The following is a 21,347-nucleotide window of genomic DNA, read 5'->3' as shown; positions in this document are numbered from 1 at the left end:
TGCCTCTTTGCAACCCCATCAACTGTAGCCTGCCAGGCTCCTCTGTCCATGGAACTCTCCAAAGCAAGAATACTGGAGTGAGTTGCTATTTTCTTCTCCTGGAGATATTTACCAGGATTCTAAAGAATTAGAAAATAAACTTGCCTGATAACCACTTCATTGGTGTTGCTCAGTTCAACCACCAAGACTGATGGTGATGTCTCAGCTGGAATGATTAACGGAGGGATTGTCACAGTCTCCATAAAGGTGTCCGTACTTTCAGCAATGTTTTCTTCTATCTGCAAATATTCTTGTTCAACCGTAGACTTGATATCATAATTGCCACGTGCTTCCTCTGCATCCTTTAGGATTTTGTCAGCAGGCGATGGAAGTTTAGCATAGAGAATGGCCTTCTGGGGATTTCCAGAAATGTAGTCTACAGTGCATACGTCAGAAAGCAAGTCAAGATTTTTTAAGGCATCCTCGGGTAATTTCACTTTGTACATGTCCTCAAATGTTTTCGGGAGTGCACTGGCCCAAAGACCACTTGAGTATTTCACCAACAGCTCTGCAACTTTCTCTTTGAAGTCTCCTGGCATAACTGCTGGACACCCTTTGAGTGGTGGTATTTGTTTTGGAGCAGGTAGTGGGGATGGAGGCACTTTTTCAGCGTTCAGTTCACTTCTCAAAAGCTGCTTTCTCTTAGCTGGATAAAGAAGTAAATCCTGACCACCACTGCAAGGTTTTTCCACCTGAAATTTTTAAATAAAGCAAATTACAGATATTTTAATGGCTATAAACAATGTGAAAACACATGAATGCATTTTAACTTTGAGAAAAACACTTTTCAAATTAATGAAGAGAACACCAAAGTGTACATTTCACTCTTCTCAATCACTGCCTTTACTTGTGAACATGATTGTGCACCGCATTTCAGAAACAGGCAAGGAAATTAAATAATATGGATCTCCCTGTGAAGCATCTGACTTCCAACAACCCTAGGAAACCACAGGTGCTTCTGCCTTGTACACCACATCTCACCTCATTCTCTCTGACAAATCCAAAGCAACAGCTTAGAATATTGACAGAATATGAGGAGGAATGAAACCATGGAAAGGTATCAGGACTGTCAGGAATAAACCACTGGGAAGAAAGCTGGAAATATTCAGGCAAAAATGAAGTGCTAGCTCTCTCCTTCCTGCAATATCCTGAGAAAACCCTCAGCTTTACATTTTGTAGAAAAAGGTCACTCTAGAGGTAAGGAACACTTTTTCCAACCACCACACTAGAAAGAACTAAAAGTGTTGCCCCTCTAATGAACAAGACTTAAAAATACCCAGCATTTGTATATACTCTAATTTTCTTTTCGCAACATTCCAGAGAGGCATGGCATGATGGCATCTCCTAATGTAAGAGGAGGAGGAGAAGAAAAACATGCATGGTACCATTTCCCCAAGTTCTAAGCCTGTCTACTTCTAGACCAGGGGTCACACACTATAGGCTATAGCCCAATGCATCAAGCCACCTGTTCTTGCCTAGTCTGTGACCTAAGAATGACTTTTCTACTTTTTTAAAGGTGTTTCTTTTATTTATTTATTTATTTTGGCCTCACTGTATGGCATGTGGGATCTTAGTTCCCCAACCAGGGATCGAACCCACACCCCCTGCAGTGGAAGCACAGAGTCGTAACCACTGGACTGCTAGGGAAGTCCCTCCATTTTTAAATTGTTGGAAAAAATGAAAAGAATTACTTTGTGACATGAAAGTGAAATTCAGTGTACATCAACAAAGTTTTATTGGCACCCAGTCAGGCTCTATGTAGTGCACATGGCTGCTCTTGCACTCCAATGGCAGAGTCAAATAGTTGTGCCAGACTGTGGGTGACAGTCACATAGCTCATGGCCTGCAAAACCTAAAATACTTACTACTTGGTCCTTAACAGAAAAAGTTTCTCAACTTCTGATTACACAGAAATTAGTATGCATAGCCCTCCGAAAATTTTCTATTTTGTCAGATCCTATTCACCTATTCCTTAGCTGAAATTTAAGCCCTTAGGAGGCTACCCAGACCACTAAGGTGATAATGCAAGCTTATGAGAAATACCCTCTTCTCCCAAAAGAACAGACTATTAAAGTATGCTGGGTAGGTAGCTTGTCAGTAAATAACATTGACTTCATTTACTAATTTTCTATATAATACTTAGGAAGAGAGACCATAAATACAGTTTGCCCCTGAATAACACAGGTTTGAACTTCACAGGTCCACTTACATGCAGATTTCTTTCACTAAATATGCATTAGAGTACTACACAATCCGTAGCAATTGTGTAGATCTAGCACAGCCAAAGATAAATAAATAAAATAAATTTTAAATGCATTCAATGCTGTGTGAATTGCATCTCCATTGTGAAAATTCAGGGGCAAACGCTGAACCTGAACCCCCATGTTGTTCAAGGGTCAATTGTATGTATGCATAAAAAAGGTATCTTCTTATTACCAGAGAAGAGTTTTAATAAGTCAAAAGACATCAGTCAATTTAATATTAAATTAGATTCCTTTTAATCTTGCTATATTCTAGATAACACCTAAGAGGAGATCTTAAGAATGCTAATATACATGTAAAATGTTAGGTTTTCCTCCTCATTCTTCTGCCCACGCGTGCTTAAGATTTGGGAAAGGTACATGCCTGACAAACTTGAAGCATCAATGAAAGCAGAAGTAATACAGTCTGTGTTCAGCATCTGCAGGCATTCCCTGTCATCACTGGTGGACTCCTGCTGACACTATGAGACACTCTAGATGGTACTCTAGACACTCTAGATGTGTCCTTAATGTTAAGGCCAGAAACACAAATATCTGGGACACTCCTCATCTTGCTCTCAATGGTTAGCCCACCTCTCTAGAGACTCATGTTTTAACATATGGTATCTTAAAATGCCAATCATCATTGTGCTTTAAGACACTTAAGATACAGGAAGACAGACTGGGTATCCAGAGAAAGTTTGAAAAACATACTTTTTGAGAAAATGCAAAAAATAAACCAGAATTCTATTTTTATGTGAGTTATTCACTTATCATGCAGAATTCCAGTTTGTATAATTTTAGAGTTAGACATGGCAATCCTTCATTATCCAAAGTCACTGGAGCCTTCTGGGTCCATCTTAAAACCCTTTTTCAGTCTTCACCTAGCAGCATCTTCTCAACTCTCTGCAACACCTTCGCTAAAGTGGATCAGTTCAGTTCAGCCACTTAGTCGTGTCCGACTCTTTGGGACCCCATGGAATGCAGCATGCCAGGCCTGCCTGTCCATCACCAACTCCCAGAGTTTACTCAAACTCGTGTCCGTTGAGTCGGTGATGCCATCCAACCACCTCATCCTCTGTCATCCCCTTCTCCTCGTGCCTTCAATCTTTCCCAGCATCAGGGTCTTTTCAAATGAGTCAGTTCTTCGCATGAGGTGGCCAAAGTATTGGAGTTTCAGCTTCAACATGAGTCCTTCCAATGAGTATTCAGGACTGATCTCCTTTAGGATGGACTGGTTGGATCTCCTTGCAGTGGCAGACTTTATTTTCTTGGACTCCAGAATCACTGCAGATGGTAACTGAAGCCATGAAATCAAAAGACACTTGCTCCTTGGAAGGAAAGTTATGACCAACCTAGACAGCTTATTAAAAATAGAAGCATTACTTTGCCAACAAAGGTCTGTCTAGTCAAGGCTATGGTTTTTCCTGTGGTCATGTATGGATGTGAGAGTTGGACTGTGAAGAAGGCTGAACGCTGAAGAATTGATGCTTTTGAACTGTGGTGTTGGAGAAGACTCTTGAGAGTCCCTTGGACTGCAAGGAGATCCAACCAGTCCATTCTGAAGGAGATCAGCCCTGGGATTTCTTTGGAAGGAATGATGCTAAAGCTGAAACTCCAGTACTCTGGGCACCTCATGTGAAGAGTTGACTCATTGGAAAAGACTCTGATGCTGGGAGGGATTGGGGGCAGGAGGAAAAGGGGACGACAGAGGATGAGATGGCTGGATGGCATCACTGATTCAATGGACATAAGTCTGAGTGAACTCTGGGAGTTGGTGATGGACAGGGAGGCCTGGCGTGCTGCGATTCATGGGGTCACAGAGTCAGACACGACTGAGGGACTGAACTGAACTGATGGGACTGGATGCCATGATCTTCATTTTTTGAATGTTGAGTTTTAAGCCAGCTTTTTCACTCTCCTCTTTCACTTCCATTAAGAGGCTCTATAGTTCCTCTTTGCTTTCTGTCATAAGGGTGGTGTCATCTGCATATCTGAGGTTATTGATATTTCTCCCAGCAATCTTGATTCCAGCTTGTGCTTCATCCAGTCCAGCATTTCTCATGATGTACTCTGCATATAAGTTAAATAAGCAGGGTGACATACACAGCCTTGACGTATTCCTTTCCTGATTTGGAACCAGTCTGCTGTTCCATGTCCAGTTCTAACTGTTGCTTCTTGATCTGCATACAGATTTCCCAGGAGGCAGGTCAGGTGGTCTGGTATTCTCATCTCTTGAAGAATTTTCCATAGTTTGTTGTGATCCACGCAGTCAAAGGCTTTGGTGTAGTCAATAAAGTAGTAGATATTTTTCTGGAACTCTCTCGCTAGATGGAGAGGCTAATTTCAGTGGAATATAGCCCATCTTACATTTCTAAAATAACTCTCACTAGCCCCATGACCAACTGTTGATATAGCTTCTTCTGATCCAAATGAGGATAATAGGTCTTTAGCTTTATGATCCTTTTCTTTCCAATGAGTTAACTGGGAATATGAGATACTTCAATGTTTGTTTACTAGCCTTCCTCACTCTTGGTGCCAAAGCTTCCATTCCCATCTGTGCTCCAGATGTAATCAGAACCAATTACCTAACAATATACTTTGTCAAAGCTCTAAGCATGACCTCTAAACATGACCAATACACTGAGTTCTTCCAACTAGGGCTTACTGTCTTAACATAAGTTATGAATATTTGGTCCACTTGATGTGAATTTGTTCAGGGCAAGAGGAGAAGTCACATTTTTCTGGTCTTTATTCCAGACTAACGTTTAAAAATCACCTTTAAGTAGGAAGCTTCCAGGGCTCCATCTGGAGCATTTATATTAAGCTTTGCCAGTCAGTCCATCAAAGAGATTTTTGACCAATAAGCCTGAGTTTATCCAAAATACAAATAGCCAAAGAATCATCTAATCTAGAAGGTATACTTGTTTCCTCAGCAGTTTTATTTTCATTGTTTAAGGTAGATACCCTATCCCACCACTGCCAATCCCCAAAATGACTAGTTCCTTGAATTGCAGGCACTTTCCAGTTCTTACTGACTTCTTTTTGATCTCTAGAAGGTTGGTTATATGCCTAAATCCACTTTGTTGGCTAGTGATTTGGCCTCCCTAAATTCAAATTAGCATTTACTAAGGTTAAACATGGGCCTGACTTTAGGAACTGAACCTGACACTTAACTGGAGTTGATTCAGAGGTCCTTCAACACGTTAGACAAATATTCATGGATAATTTAGTGACATGGAAAATATTCCCTGTCCACACACTTCATTAGCCAATCTTTGGGGAATGGCTGAAAGGTCACTCAAAGCAAAAAAATAATGAAACTCATATTTTTAAAAATATATGTAATTTAAGACAAATATAATTTTTCCAACTTAAAGTCTTAAATTTTTTATAGAAGTGAAAATTTGTTTTTCTCAGGAATTCCAATGTGATCACCATCTGTCCTCCAAAGCATGTGTTTTTTTTTTTAATTTGCTGGTCAACTGCCTTAGAAAATACACGTATCACAATACCTGTCCCCAGCCTATGAGAATCTCTCCAAAGGCAAGAAATTGTGGGAATGTGGTTACAGTATGGTGTCCACTCTTCACTGTGCTTGGGTACATCTTACCAGATTTACATGTTCTATTGTCTCATTCCCCAAAACAGAATACCTGTCTTCTGGCCTTCACAAATGACCAAGGTAAGTCAACTGCTACTTGAAACATGGCTGTTATTATTTCCTTAGTGTGATAACCAGCTGCTAAACATTCCCACTGGATCTCTCAAGAGGGTGCTTTTACAACTTCTAGTTCCTTTAGTCTACTTGATTCAGGTACATACCTGAGGAGGGGCTCAAAATGCCTCCTGTTCTACAGAAGACTCAGGACCATAATCCTGCCATTCTCCTCTACATTTTCTTTGTTTTGGGCCCTACATTCTTTCTTTGGTTTTGGATATCCACTCCAAATATCACGAGTCCCATTACTGGGAACTGACATGATCTCCTCTGGTGATCATTAGAATATTCTAGAATCTAACATGTCTTAAACATTCTATTTCCACAAGTTCATTGTATTTATTTGATTTCTGTCTCATTTGGAATCACAACTTGAATGAGATGCTTCTCTCATATCCCTGAGTTTCTGTAAGTTTGGAGTTGACAGATTAGGTTTGCTAGGTATGAGACCCAAGGATTTAAAACATCAACTTCTTCAGAAGCTCTGCATATTCAAAAAACAAAAGCTTTCATCCTATATGCCTAGAAATAATCTCTTAATACTAAGAAGTCTTCACTTCTTCCTAATTTACCTGTGCTGTCAAGTTCTTGAAGCCAAACTCCTTTGAGTCTATGAAGATTCACCTGCTAACTCTGCAGCATGGGTTGCTAAGGTAAACTTACTGTTTCAAATGGAATTAGAATTTTCTTTGGGATTCTGTAACAGAGTTGGTACTGTTCAATTAAATCAAAGTTTTCAAAGCAGTTTTATGGGTCTTATTCAACCACAGCTTTGTTTCCAATGGGTAGTAGTTTCTTTGTGTTGAAGATTTTAAATTATGTTCTAAATTTCACTTTATATGGGTACCACTCAATACAAACCTGAGACAGTATGATAAATCACTATCCAATAAATAGGAAAAAGGAGCTATTTCAAATCCTAAAAGATGATGCTATTAAAGTGCTGCACTCAATATGCCAGCAAATTTGGAAAATTCAACAGTGGCCACAGGACTGGAAAAGGTCAATTTTCATTCTAATCCCAAAGAAAGGCAATGCCAAAGAATGTTCTAACTACCACACAATTGCACTCATCTTACACGCTAGCAAAGTAACACTCAAAATTCTCCCAATACAATATTGTAAAGTAAGTAACCTCCAATTAAAATAAATAAATTTATATATTAAAAAAAATTCTCCAAGCCAGGCTTCAACAGTGCTTGAACCGAGAACTTCCAGATGTTCAAGCTGGGTTTAGAAAAGGCAGGGAAACCAGAGATCAAATTGCCAACATCCTTTGGATCACAGAAAAAGCAAGGGAGTTCCAGAAAAACATCTACTTCTGCTTTATTGACTACGCCAAAGCCTTTGACTGCGTGGATCATCACAAACTGTGGAAAATTCTTAAAGAGACAGGAATACCAGACCAACTTACCTGTCTCCTGAGAAATCTGTATGCAGGTCAAGAAGCAAGAGTTAGAACTGGACATGGAACAACAGACTGGTTCCAAATAGGGAAAGGAGTACATCAAGGCTGGATATTGTCACCCTGCTTATTATATGCAGAGAACATCATGTGAAATGCCAGGCTGGATGAAGCATAAGCTGGAATCAAGATTTCTGGGAGAAATACCAATAACCTCAGATATGCAGATGACACCACTCTTATGGCAGAAAGTGAAGAGGAACTAAAGAGCCTCTTGATGAAAGTGAAAGAAGGGAGTGAAAAAGTTGGCTTAAAACTCAACATTCAGAAAACTAAGATCATGGCATCAAGTCCCACCACTTCATGGCAAATAGATGGCGAAAAAATGGAAACAGTGACACACTTTTTTTGGGCGGGAGGCGCGGCTCCAAAATCACTGCAGATGGTGACTGAAGCCATGAAATCAAAAGGCACTTACTTGCTCCTTGGAAGAAAAGCTGTGACCAACCCAGACAGCATACTAAAAAGCAGAGACATTACTTTGCCAACAAAGGTCCATCTAGTCAAAGCTATGGTTTTTCCAGTAGTCATGTATGGATATGAGAGTTGGACTATAAACAAAGCTGAGTGCTGAAGAATTGATATTTTTGAACTGTGGTGTTGGAGAAGACTCTTGAGAGTCCCTTAAACTGCAAGGAGATCAAACCAGTCAATTCTAAATGAAATCAGTCCTGAATACTCATTGGAAGGACTGATGCTGAAGCTGAAACTCCAGTACTTTGGCCATCTGATGTGAAGAACTGACTCATTGGAAAAGACCCTGATGCTGGGAAAGATTGAAGGCAGGAGGAGAAGGGGATGACAGAGGATGAGATGGTTGGATGGCATCACCGACTCAATGGTTATGAGTTTGAGCAAGCTCCAGGAGTTGGTGATGGACAGGGAAGCCTGTCGTGCTGCATTCCATGGGGTCGCAAAGTCAGACATGACTGAGCGACTGAACTCAACTGATGATAAATCACATTCACCTGGAGACCTGTCTTCCAGCATCCCAAGTATTAGCAATGGCTTGTAATTCAAAAGCAAACCAATTAAAAAATTCAATTTCAGCAGGGAGTAAAGACCCCTGGGTACCTAGCAATAACTAAAACATCAGAGAGTCCTTGACCAGAAGCCTGCACCTACGATTAGCCAGTTCACAGAAAGAAAGACTGGTTGATGACCTCCTACAGAGCTCAGGCTTTTTGTGTTAAAGCTGAGAAGTTCTGGAAAGGTTGGTCAATTGAGAAAGAGATGAGGAAATGGTCCCCAGTGAAGAAAAAACTGATAGGTTAAGATCTGAAGCCTCTAAGGGCAGTGGGTGGGGCTTATACTTCACACAGTATAATACATGGAGATGAGTTAATACCCAACTTACCATTCCAGACCACCTACATCTGCCACCCTCCCCTGTATAGGCTCCCACTCTGCCCAGGATAGTTCAGAAAATGTTAATTTTTAGTCACTTCTGTTTAAGAAAGTACAGATGTTTGTGGTATATTCCACAGAGTTAATCAAAGGGAAAGGTAAAAGGTTCCTTGCAGACTACCCCATCTGTTCACAGACCATCTACCCAGAGAAACTCTTTTTCCACCACCTAGGGTGAGTAGTTTTATAGACATTATATATTTCAAGGTCAATACTCTTTCACTCTCACCTCTTTCCTACTAAGGACTTCACACTGATGCTGACTACAATCATTTGTATTTGGATCAATTTCAAGCCGTTTTCCTTTAGCATGGCCTGAGGTTCAGCACTTGTTCACAGGTCTCCCCAGGAAAATATTATCCTGGTTAAATGTGTGCAGATCTTTGGGGGATGATCTTGGGTGGCAGCTCTGGCTTTCACTGTGTATTCTAAGCCAGGCAGGTACTAGACATGCTTCTCATTAACTCTAGGGGGAGCAGGATCTGGAGCAGGAAGCGGGATCCTAAAGGATCCCCCTTCCTTTAGGAAGGCAGAAATTCACTTCATCTAAGAGTGTCATTTTCTTTATCCACTGCTCCTTATTTTTCAATTTAAGCTTTGTTCTGTCCTCTTTCTTGTTACCTCTGTTTTCATTGACAGAAGCTCCTTTGTAGCATATTCTGGTAAAGCCTCTGCTTTACCAGTGGGTTTTAACCTGCTTTCATTTAAGCTGGGCACAGAGTCGGACACGACTGAAGCGACTTAGCAGCAGCAGCAGCAGCCCCTGGAAAAAGAACAGTTGTCTTTTTCTATATACCTGCTATGTTTCTATACTGTACTGGCAGCTGCTCTTTTATAATAAAGTTTGTGTCACTTAATTCTAACAACTCTAAGAGATGGAAGAACAGTCATATTTTAGAGCAGACTGAGGCCCTGATCTGTACGCTGAAAGTAATACCACTAAGAAATGGTCAAGGCAAAAACCAAACTCCAAAGACCAAACTCTATTGTACTATTGGGCCTATGGGTAGTTTTCTGTTTCAAGTTCTGGAACAGCAACATCACATTACTCCCCAAGTGTCCTATTCTGATTTCACTGCAGTGCAATTTTATCTTTCTCCTAGTCAGATGGTCACTGAATTTAAATTTTAAAACTGTTCCAATGTCTCCATTGTGTGTTTCTTTTTACTGATGAAAAGTCAGAAAAGATACTGGATTCCAATTAGCTATTTTGGCTGTACTTTCAAGTCCTGGCTTTACTTCTCAGTGCTGCTTCTGCTGGAATGGCCGTATAGATTGTATAAATACTGTTAAAGTTGAGGATACATCACTGCTGTTTCATTTATGTTCACTTCCTTAGAATTCAAGGTGTTTTTTACACAGACATATCCAGGCTTTTAAAAAAGAGGCAGTTCATTTTGCATGGGCTGACAGGTGCTTTATTTTATGTAATTAATTATCATAATTAAAGTTAAGACAAATTCCTGAACATACAAAAGTATGTAAGTGGCACAACTGCTGTTGCCACCTTTGATATTACAGAAATTGCAATCCAGAAGTTCAGGAATTTTTAAGTCTGAGGTATTAGAAGGACTAAATGACTTAAAGCTCAGTGATTTCTAACAAACAAACAAAAAATGACATATAAAATACAGACTAACAGTAAAACCTTTTTGTAAAAGCATGAATAATTAGCATCATTAGGTATTTTTCTCATTTATATCATTTCATGTTATTATTCACTAATGTTATGTTCTGTGATAAAGGCTTGATGTGCTTCTAGCTGAACTCAGAATGCTTCCCACTATCTTGAAGCTACCCCCAGTGCTCCTCTGATAGGCCTTTGAGGAACCAGCAGAGTCTTCTCAGCTAAGTGCATTTGTTCCTGTCTGGCTCTAAAGCAGTCCCCACCCACCCCCTAGCTCTCCACATAGCTTCAGGCAAGGCACTGAAGACAGATACTCCATGTCATGCAGGAATGGAGAGGTTTCTCTCGCCACCCATGTTTCAGAAAGTGTAGGATTTCAACAAAATCTCTGGTATTCAACAATCATTGTCAAAAGATTTGAAATTTTTGTGTAACAGCTACCTCCTCTGGGAAGCTTTTCTTGACTTGGCTGACCTTGCCGCACCCTCCTGTTTACATGTTCATTAGCACCCTACATTTCTCTTTCGTAACAGTTGCAGGCTTACCCTTATTTGCTCATTGCTTATTTTCCCTGTTGGGCAGGGAAAAGTTCCTTAAGTTCCAGAAGGGCAAAGCTCAGGTCTGTCTGGTTTATTGTTATTCTTAGCACCCAGGTCAGTGAGTGGCTCACAGAAGCATTTTATAAATATAATACCAGCCAAATACAACAATTAAAGAAAACATTATTAATAAGTCCACCCCTTCAGAACAGCCAGGAGATGTTGCTATCGTTCTCCTAGGATCCAACAGCAATTCTTAGATGCTTGGTGTCCTTGGCCAACAGTCTGCCATCTTAGGCTCTAAGCCTTTCCAAGACAGCTTCTGCACAAGTTCTTTAGGAACACTATGGCACTGGGTCATCACTGTTAACATGGCTTTATATTCTCTTTAGCTTTTAAAACTCTCAGTACACATTTTGCTGCTAGAGAGATCCAAAAGGTTAAAAACAACAGATTCAAAGCATGCTTCTGCCTGCGTCAAGATGCCATCTAAAAAACTTGTAAAGTGACTCATAGCACAGAGCTGATCAAACCTCCATCAAGGTAAAATTTCAGAGCTGCTATTTGGTCCCTTGAGCTAATGTGACCCATTCTACACTCAAATGGAACTCCTGAAAGTGATTATCTCTGGATGCTAGGATGATGGGTGATTTTTATTTCTTTTATAACTTTATTTTTCAGTACTTTTATGTGGAATATTTTATATGACTGGGAGAGAAAGCACTTTAAAAAAAAAAAGAAAGAAATACAGTGCACTCAGATTTCTTCTTCAGTTACACAACAAGCCATATGGAGATACATATCACTAAGTCTTTCTCACCCTAAAATTTCTGCAGTGTAGTGTGTTCTAACCTGTCTGACCTATTTGCAGTAGAATCAGCCCTGGGCATTCTATCAGTGTTCCTGCTTTCCAGCAAGGTGAAAAGCAAGAAGTCAGAAGAAAGGGAAAATAATCATGGTGTAGTTATTTAAAACTGTCTAAAATTGACCATGGTGTAACATTTTGAAACTGTTTACCAGCAGTCTGTTAAAAAAATCAGGCTACTAAAAAGACCATTTTGAAAAATACTGATAGATCTCATTAAAATTGGCAGTTTTGTCATTCTTGACACAATTCACTAATCAATTTCTCACACCTGACAACTGATAGTGATTACATCTAAACAGACCTATTAAAATTGAGAGAAGCAGCATGGAGATAAGAAAGATAAAATTTTATTTCTGCTTCATGTTCTACCCTCATTGCCTAGACAGAAATAATCATGCGACAAAGATGCATTTGAGCAACCAAAAAATTAAAATTATTTTAGCACCTGAAATTTAGTAGGAAACCACCCATTTTAGGTAAAGTTTTAACATCAAAGAGACAGGTATTCTGTCACCTGCAATCCTGGCAAAAGAAATTTTGAGGGTCTGTAGATTTTTGGGAAGATCCTCTAGAGAAGGGGATGGCAACCCATTCCAGTGTTTTTGTCCGGGAAATCCCATGGACAGAGGAACCTGGTGGGCTACAGTCCATGGGGGTTGCAAGGAGTAGTACACTATTGAGCAACTAACACTTTCTTCACTTTTTTGATTAGTTTGTTTTAAACTGCATGATAATAACTAGTATTTGTGTAGCTAAATTTATGGCTTTGGGAGAGAAATTCTCTCCCAAATCCTTACTACTTTATATGTCTGCTGCTGCTTCTGCTTCAGTCGTCTCCGACTCTGTGTGATCCCATAGATGGCAGCCCACCAGGCTCCCCCGTCCCTGGGATTCTCCAGGAAAGAACACTGGAGTGGGTTGCCATTTCCTTCTCCAATGCATGAAAGTGAAAAGTGAAAGTGAAGTCGCTCAGTCGTGCCCGACTCTCAGCGACCCCATGGACTGTAGCACACCAGGTTCCTCTGTCCATGGGATTTCCCAGACAAAAACACTGGAGTGGGTTGCCATCCCCTTCTCCAGAGGATCTTCCCAACCCAGGGATCAAACCCTGGGTCTCCTGCACTGCAGGCAGACTCTTTGCTGTCTGAGCTACTAGGGAACCATCAACCAGAAATATACTACATTAAGAAGAATCTGTGAAGTTAATTTAAAGTTCTTTTACTGCAAAGATAACTTCTTTTTGGAAACTTAATAGTGAGTTATACGTGTATCTTCACAATAAGAGGACTTAAAGTTCATGAATAAACATAAGTTCATGAATATCTATGGATTTAAAAAATAAAAGAACCATATGCATTTCAAGAAGAAGCTCCAGGCCCTGAACCTTCAGATCAAGCAGCCTGGTGAATCCTCAAAAGTCTCCTTTAGATTATGGAAACCTGAGAGGTTCCTCAATGCTGCTCAGCCTTCATCCAGTAAGAATATTCTTCCCAGAAAAGAATAAAAATGGAATAAATCAAATAGCGACCTTAGAAATTCCTACTACAAGAACAAACCCCATATTCAACATAAATCAAGGATAACATTCTTATGATCATTCTTGACTTTATAGGGAGGGAAACAGCCATATTTACAGAGTTTGGTACTTCTTGTTTTCTCACTTCACACTGTGTATTCATCAGCATATTACATTGCCCTAAGGTGGTCTCAGTACCTAAGGCACTGCCTGGTACCTGCAAGTGTAGAGTGAATGATGTAAGAACAAACAAGATAGATGGATGGATGGATGGATGGATGGATACATTACCCTTGTCTGGAAAGCCCATGGGACCGGAAAAGGTGTTAGTGCCCTAGAGGAAGCAGTGGTTATAAAAATACATGCTGTCTTTAGGCCAGGTGCCTATAAGAGGGAGTGGCCCATACTGCACCCAGCGTTGGGGACCAAAATATATATTAAGTTAAAGAAATGAAAGCCCTGTGTCAAATAATAATTGTCATGCATATTTAATTCTATAAGCTTGGATGGCATTTGGCATCTATATGCACCAAATAAAGCTAATGCTACTATTTAGAAGTTATTTTGTTGAATATAGTCTATGTAAATAGCATTAAGAAACATCGAGGGACTTCTTTGGTGGTCCAGTGTTTGGGAATTTGCCTGTCAATACCGGGGACATGGGTTTGATCCCTGCCCTGGGAAGATTCCACTGCTGTGGGGTAAGTACATGTACCACAGCTACTGAGCCCCGGCACCTAAAGCCCGTGCTCCCAACAAGAGAAGCCATAGCAATGAGAAGCCTCTGCACTGCAACTAGAGAGTAGACCCCAATCGCCACAACTAGAGAAAAGCCTGCGAGCAGCAACCAAGACCCAGTGCAGCCAAAACTAAATAATTATATTAAAAAAGAGAAATATCTAAAGATTAGTTATTTACCTTTAGGAAGCTAGTTTTCTCTCTCTCTGGCTGAACTAAGATTTCTGATAAACTACTCTGATCCATCATTTTATTATAATAGACTCTCAAGTAGGAACAGGCATGAAAACTGATGTTAGCTCACTTTTTAATTTTTTTCTTCAAAGGAGTTTTTAAAAATTTAAAATCTGAATTCTATATTAATTTTTAAAGGTATTCTATAAATAATTAGCCAAAATAACTAAAATCTGTTCAGCTGAATGTCTTTAAAAATGCTCAGGAACAAGCATATAAAATTTGAGGCCAACAAAAAATGTTCTATTACCAGTTAAGTTCAAATTATTAAAATGACAAAGCCATCAGTATCTACTGGTAACAGTTCAATACTAAACGGTGTGTATATATATATATGTGTGTATATATATATGATCATATATTAAATACACAGCAATTACAACACACACAGCTCTCAACCTAGATGTATTTCTCCTATAAATAAGAACTCATATGTGTTAATCTTAGTGATAAAAGATTAATGAAGCAATATTATGTAAAGTGCTTCGTGCTCCCCAAATAAAAGATGATATGACTAATAACTCAAAATCTGAAAGTGGGGTAGGGAGGAGGCATCAAGAGGGAAGAATAAGAAGAAACGTACCGTGCAAATATGAGGCCAGTGTTCAAATTGTTGTAAAATTCCTTGATTTAGTTCTTCTTTATATAATTCTTTGTAAAAATGTGGAAGCTTAGATATCCAAATGCCATTGCTATGCTTGTTTAGTATTTCCTTTATGCGGTTTTGAACCTCATCCATTTTATAAGTGTAAGAGGCAGGAGGCGTGACATTTGGTTTTTCAACAGCCTGATTTAAATTATCTTTAAATTAAAAAAATGATAGAATTAACCAGAATGCTTAACATTTCAGATTATCCCTATTATCTAGTATTTGTGTCTTTAGGCTTTGTTGTACTTCAGGCTTGTGGGGGTTAAGGGACTTCAAAGGGAACAGGATTAAGAGAGCAGGACCATAACAACTTCATTCTAAGTTTTAATCCTGAAATAATCAGGAAGGTCAATGGCCACTCAGAGAGGGAACCTAGCCCCTTTATTTTGCAAGGATATGTCATAGTTTAATTTAAACATCAGGATGATGTTTGCTCCATAAAGAATAATGAAATTATTTAACCAATTATTTTCTAATTGCAACCAAGAAAGGTTAAATTTTAGATAATAATAGTATATCAGTTCAGTTCAGTCGCTCAGTCATGTAATGCTAAATTTAAAGCTGTATTTTACAAAGCGTAAGGATAATGCCTTACTAGTAAGATCAAAGAAACACTTTATAAAAAACAAACTCTCCATGTTTTAAGACATGATGAATTTGCCCTTTATTAATAAGAAAAAATAATTCAGCACTAAGCAAAAGTTCAAAAATTGATGCATGTGTAATAAACATCCTAGCCTCAGTTTATGAACATAAATAAAACATCCGGTGCCCACAGATAACTATTAATGATTTGCTTTTATTTCCCCAAAACAGGTCATTTATTTTACATAAGTGAATATTACAGAGCTTTGGCTAGCCCTCTTACATTTATTTTTTATTTAAAACTTAGAATACCTGAGTTAATATCTTAATTTAAGTGTCCACAATAGCTGACATTTCTGGAAGAACTTTTTAAAATTTTACCAGGATACAGACCAGAGTATATAAAAAATTACCCTCTATAAACAAAATATTTTCATATCTTAATCATACAGTATTTCTGCTGGGATTCAACCATTTTTACTTTATCTTATTTTAAAAACTGGCTTGTAGAGACACTTAGGCTGGTTTGGGGATGCTGGCCTCTGAGGATGCTAGGAAATGGAAGGGAGAGCAATCCCTTGAGGGTGGCTGGATGCTGACTCTGCCTTACCCACCAGAGGGCATGAGAACTGCCCTTTGCTGAGACTTAGCTTGGCTCAGCCAATAGAAGGTCCAGGATTTCCACATATGTTTCCTATTAAAGGCACAGTTAATTTATAAAGTTCTTCCCAAATAATGTATATAAAAGAACCAGGAAGAAGGAAAAGATGAGTTTCTTGGAACTGTCCAGTCCCTCCCTTAAAGAGAGAGTCAGCAGTTGGCATGTAGTTGGAGTCTGCAAACGCACCTGCTCCATGGGGCTACTGGAGTTATTTAAGTTTCTGTGCCTTTTGTTCAACAAATCAAGGAAGTAATCTAGGCTGCCAGCAATTAGAAGAGGTTATGTGTATGAGGTTATTCAACGAGCCCCTGGGTGAATCGTAATCCTCCTGAAACAAGTCCTCTTGGTTCTGAAGAAAAAGCTTATTCTAATTTAAAAGGATTTACAACCTCTAAAGGGTATGTGGCTTTACCAAGTGGTCATTTTTCAGAAAATGCATATGTAAATATAATTGATAAAGAAAAAAATAAAACTGTTCCATCAATTTTCATGAGAAATACTGGAGATATATTCCTATGGAAAAAATGATTTCAACTCAGTAAGAATCGCATGTAAAGCAGCAAATCATTTAAAACTACATAAATTTCATGCAGTATAAGTACTAATTCTGAAAACCATGTATTCCTCTGGTGGGTCTAAGAGCAAGGGATTTACACTTTAGTTGGAGAAGACAAGTGTGTGCACTTCTGATCTTCAGATTCTTCAACTTTATTCTGTCTTTTATTGTCCTTTTGGATTGTATATATTCATATTTAGATGCTTACGGTCATTGCACACAGTTTAGGAGCCCAGTTTTCACATAGTGTTAAGTATGTGAAAGTATTTTATGAGTAACTGAAACTATTTTTTCAGTTGAAGTCCCCTATTTATGTGCTTTAAATCTTACTCTCTAATGAGTGAGAGTGACAAGGGACACAGGGATCTCTGCAGGTAATAAGTGGAAGTGACAGAACAGGTCTGCTACGAGGAAAGCCTCAAGTAAGAACAATAATGATACCCTTGGAGGTATTACTTTGTCTTTAGATCACTACAATTCATAACTTGAAGAAATCAGAAAAAAGAGGAAGAGAGATATATTACAAGTGGGAGAAGGTGAGAACAAATGTCAAAAGTCACCACTAGACACTCTTCTTAGGGTTCTGAGGCTCCAGAAGCCATAATGTATCACAAAAATAATGTTTAGAAAACATACCACTCATTTCCTTAGTACAGGTTCTTGAGAGATGCATCTGAAAACGTGGCGGAAGGGATGCCTTTGGGCTAAACCTAAGGTATAAAACAAAGGTAAATTAAAATTCAAAGGGCAAAGTCAGTACCAAGTTTCAAACACTATACTTTTCATTTAAAGTTTCTGTGGCATTGAGCAGCAAAATAAGTCACTAAAGTATTTCAAAAGGGGAAAATTAAAATGATACCTTGTATCAGCTTTCATATTCACTGAAGGAGAGTATATTAAAGGCTGAATTTAAACTAGTAATTTAAAAGAACTTGGAAGTCACAGTTCCCCAATGGCTCAGTGGGTAAAGAATCCACCTGCAATGCAGGAGATGCAGGAGACACGGGTTCAATCCCCGGGTCCGGAAGATAACCTGGAGAGGAAATGACAACCTACTGCTGTATTCTTGCCTGGAAAATTGCATAGACAGAGGAGCCTGGTGGGCTACAGTTCATGGGGTTGTAAAGAGTCAGACACAACTGACCACACAAACGCATTAAGAAACTAGCAATACAAAATAAAGAAAGCTATGCAAAGAATAAACAGTTGAACATAAAGAGTATTTTTGAATGTAACTAAAAAATGAAAGACTTGCATTACCAGATACTGAAATGTGTTATACAGGTACAACATAGTTGGACAAGATAAGTAAAATAGTAGAGCGCTTATAAATACCCAATTTACATTATATTAATATCTCAGCACAAGATAAAAGTGGTATTTCATGATAATAAAAAGTAAGTTTAAATAGAAAAAAAAAAAAAAGTGGTATTTCAAACCAGAGAGGGGATGCTCAATTCACGACTTAGGAAAGAAAGGTAGATTTCCCACCTCATACCCTCACCAAAATAATTTTTGTGTGAATTGTATTGGAAATACGTAGAAAATTTTTTTAAACATAAGGACAAAGAAATACCAGCCCCCACCCACAAACAGAAATAATTTGTGTTCATGTCTGCCTGTCTCATTAGACTCCAAATGTCTATTACTTGTGTTTCTACTGCCTAGAGCACTAATTATTTGTGTTTCTAGCTTCTAATTAGTTGTGTTTCTAGTACCTAAGGCAGTGCTTGGTACATGCAAGGAGGAGTGAATACAGTAAGAAGGAATAGGATGACTGAATGAATCAAAGACTTCCCAGCAGTGGATATGGGAGTAGAGGTGATTGTGACACAGTACACCTATTTCACAATTTTTCAACAGTATGGAATATTCTAAAAATTAGATCAATTCTCCGATGAAGCACATCGGAGGCGGTCCCAAGATGGTGGAGGAATAGGACGGGGAGACCACTTTCTCCTCCACAAATTCATCAAAAGATCATTTGAATGTTGAGCAACTTCCACAAAACAACTTCTAAACACTGGCAGAGGACACCAGGCACCCAAAAAGGAAGCCCAATCTCTTTAAAGTAGGTAGGGAGAAGGCAATGACAACTCCAGTACTCTTGCCTGGAAAATCCCATGGACGGAGGAGCCTGGTGGGCTGCAGTCTGTGGGGTCGCGAAGAGTCGGACACGACTGAAGCGACTTAGCAGAAGGACAAAATATGGAGAAGGCAATGGCACCCCACTTCAGTACTCTTGCCTGGAAAATCCCATGGACGGAGGAGCCTGGTGGGCTGCAGTCCATGGGGTTGCTAAGAGTTGGACACGACTGAGCGACTTCACTTTCACTTTTCACTTTCATGCATTGGAGAAGGAAATGGCAACCCACTTCCAGTGTTCTTGCCTGGAGAATCCCAAGGACGGGGGAGCCTGGTGGGCTGCCAGTCTATGGGGTCGCACAGAGTTGGACACGACTGAAGGGACTTAGTAGCAGCAGCAGCAGGACAAAATATAAAAGACAAAAGCAGAGACAAAAGATTTAGGGATGGAGACCCGCCCTGGGGAGGGAGTCATGAAAGAGGAGAGGTTTCCGCAAGGCAGGTTTGTGGGGAGGTTTGGAATCTCAGAGGACAACATAACTGGGAGGAAAAAAAAAAGAAATGAAGCACATCTCTTAAATTCTAAAAGAAATGATTAGATTGTAGGCCACAAGCAAACGTTTATTTAGTATATGATGCTCTGTAATTATAAGAGCATCACATTCGTGTATTAATGCATCTGGATAATACAGAAGATGCCAAAAACATATCCAATTCCTACTTATGCAGAACTGGCAGGGAGACAGCAATCCTTTCCCTTGATTCAGAACCCTAAGAAATGTAAACTGTAATCTTCGCCTGCTTTGAGTCAGCTGTGAGGACCTGAACAGGAAGCAGGGGGTTATGAGCGAAGAATGAAAGAAAGCACAGCAAGGATACGGTAAGGGCTGCTTTGGTTCAAGCCTTGGTGGGTCTAACGCACAGGAAAGAAAACAGTTAACACAGCAAAAGAAAAATAGTCAAGGAAAACCACAGGGGTCCATGAAAAAAAACACAATAAGATAACAGAGGTCCAACCAGTTTTATAACAGTAAGTATAAAAGACTTATTACTTTGTTTCTTAAAAGACAAATATTTAGGCTGTCCCCTCTCCAAAAAAGCCACATTTAAACATACGCCATTTATTAGAGACACACTATTATCCCACTAATATTTAAGGACCTACTATTACATGCCAGGCACTGTGTCAGAGCGTAATGATCAATGATACACAAGAGAAAGATACCATTAGTCTCATGGACTACACATATAGCTGAGAAAACTGACTATGGCAAGCAGCTAGTAAATGGCTTCCCAATGCTTCCTGCCTCTGGTACCACAGACTTGTGTAATCCCCTCCCTTTGAGTAACTTGCTTCTAATCAATAGGATACTTTAAGGTTGAGGGGATTATACATAATTAGATTACAGAAGATTCTAATTTCCACTTTGCTAGCATAATCTCTCTTTGCTGGCTCTGATGAGGCGAATGGCCATGTTAGGGAGCCCTACATAGCATGAAATTGAAGTTGGTCTTTGGCCAGCCAGATGAAACTAAGGCAAAACTCAAAAGGAATAGATTGTACCAACAACCATGTAAGTGAGCCTGGAAGGGGATTCGTCTCAGCTGACCCCAGCCACAGCTGACAGTGTGATTGCAGTCGCATGAGAAACTCTGAAACAGGAAACCTAGCTGAGTGGTTCTTAGATTCCTAATCCACAGAAGCTATGGGATAATAAGCATGTGCTGTAAACTGCTAAATTTGTGGTCATCTGTTACATAATAGATAATTAATGCACTGACTGAATATATATATAAGAACAAAGTCTACTAAGTGCTGTAATAGGGGCAGTAGGTATAATAAAAGCACATGACAAAAGCAACAAACCAAATTAGGAGGTACAGAGAGGAGCAAGTAGAAAGTAAAGGTTATGAACACTTATTATAAATTTATAGTAACCTGAGTAGTTTGGCACTGTGAAAGAAGAGATACATATAGTCAATGATTCTGAATGGAAAGCCCAGAAATTGAATCATATAACAATTTAGTATTGGTAGAGACAGCATTTCAAACCATCAGGAAAAGAAAGTATTATGTCATAATTGATATTAGGACATCATAACAGGAAAGATTCCTACTCTCACACAATTTCAATGTGCATGCTCAGTTGCTCAGTTGTGTCTGGTTCTTTGTAACCCCATGACTGTAGCCCCCTAGGCTCCTCTGTCCATGGGATTTTTCAGGCAAGAATACTGGAGTGCGTTGCCATTTCCTCCTCCAGGGGATCTTCTCAACCCAGGGATCGAACCGGCGTCTCCTGCATTGCAGGTGGATTCTTTACCCACTGAGTCATCTCTCACACTACACAACAAAATAAATTCTAGGTGAATTAAAGGTTTAAATGGAAAAAATAAAACCATCAAAATTCTAAAAGTAA

The 21,347-nt window shown here is 39.3% G+C and overlaps 1 protein-coding gene across 2 annotated transcripts in view; it reads right to left on the bottom strand.

Moving 5' to 3' along the window:
* Positions 1-21,347, bottom strand: part of TDRD7 (tudor domain containing 7) — a 102,579-nt gene that overhangs the window by 39,099 nt on the left and 42,133 nt on the right. For both annotated transcript variants that reach the window (XM_025281760.3, XM_025281762.3), the window contains 3 exons: positions 17,482-17,555; positions 14,978-15,195; positions 145-731 (listed from right to left, as the gene is read on the bottom strand). In XM_025281760.3, the coding sequence (XP_025137545.3) occupies positions 145-731; positions 14,978-15,195; positions 17,482-17,555 (879 nt within the window). The remainder of the gene's footprint in view (positions 1-144; positions 732-14,977; positions 15,196-17,481; positions 17,556-21,347) is intronic.

The sequence above is a fragment of the Bubalus bubalis genome, chromosome 3 (assembly GCF_019923935.1).
Source record: "Bubalus bubalis isolate 160015118507 breed Murrah chromosome 3, NDDB_SH_1, whole genome shotgun sequence".
Lineage (NCBI taxonomy): Eukaryota > Metazoa > Chordata > Mammalia > Artiodactyla > Bovidae > Bubalus > Bubalus bubalis.
This window is presented reverse-complemented; position numbering and strand designations above follow the sequence as displayed.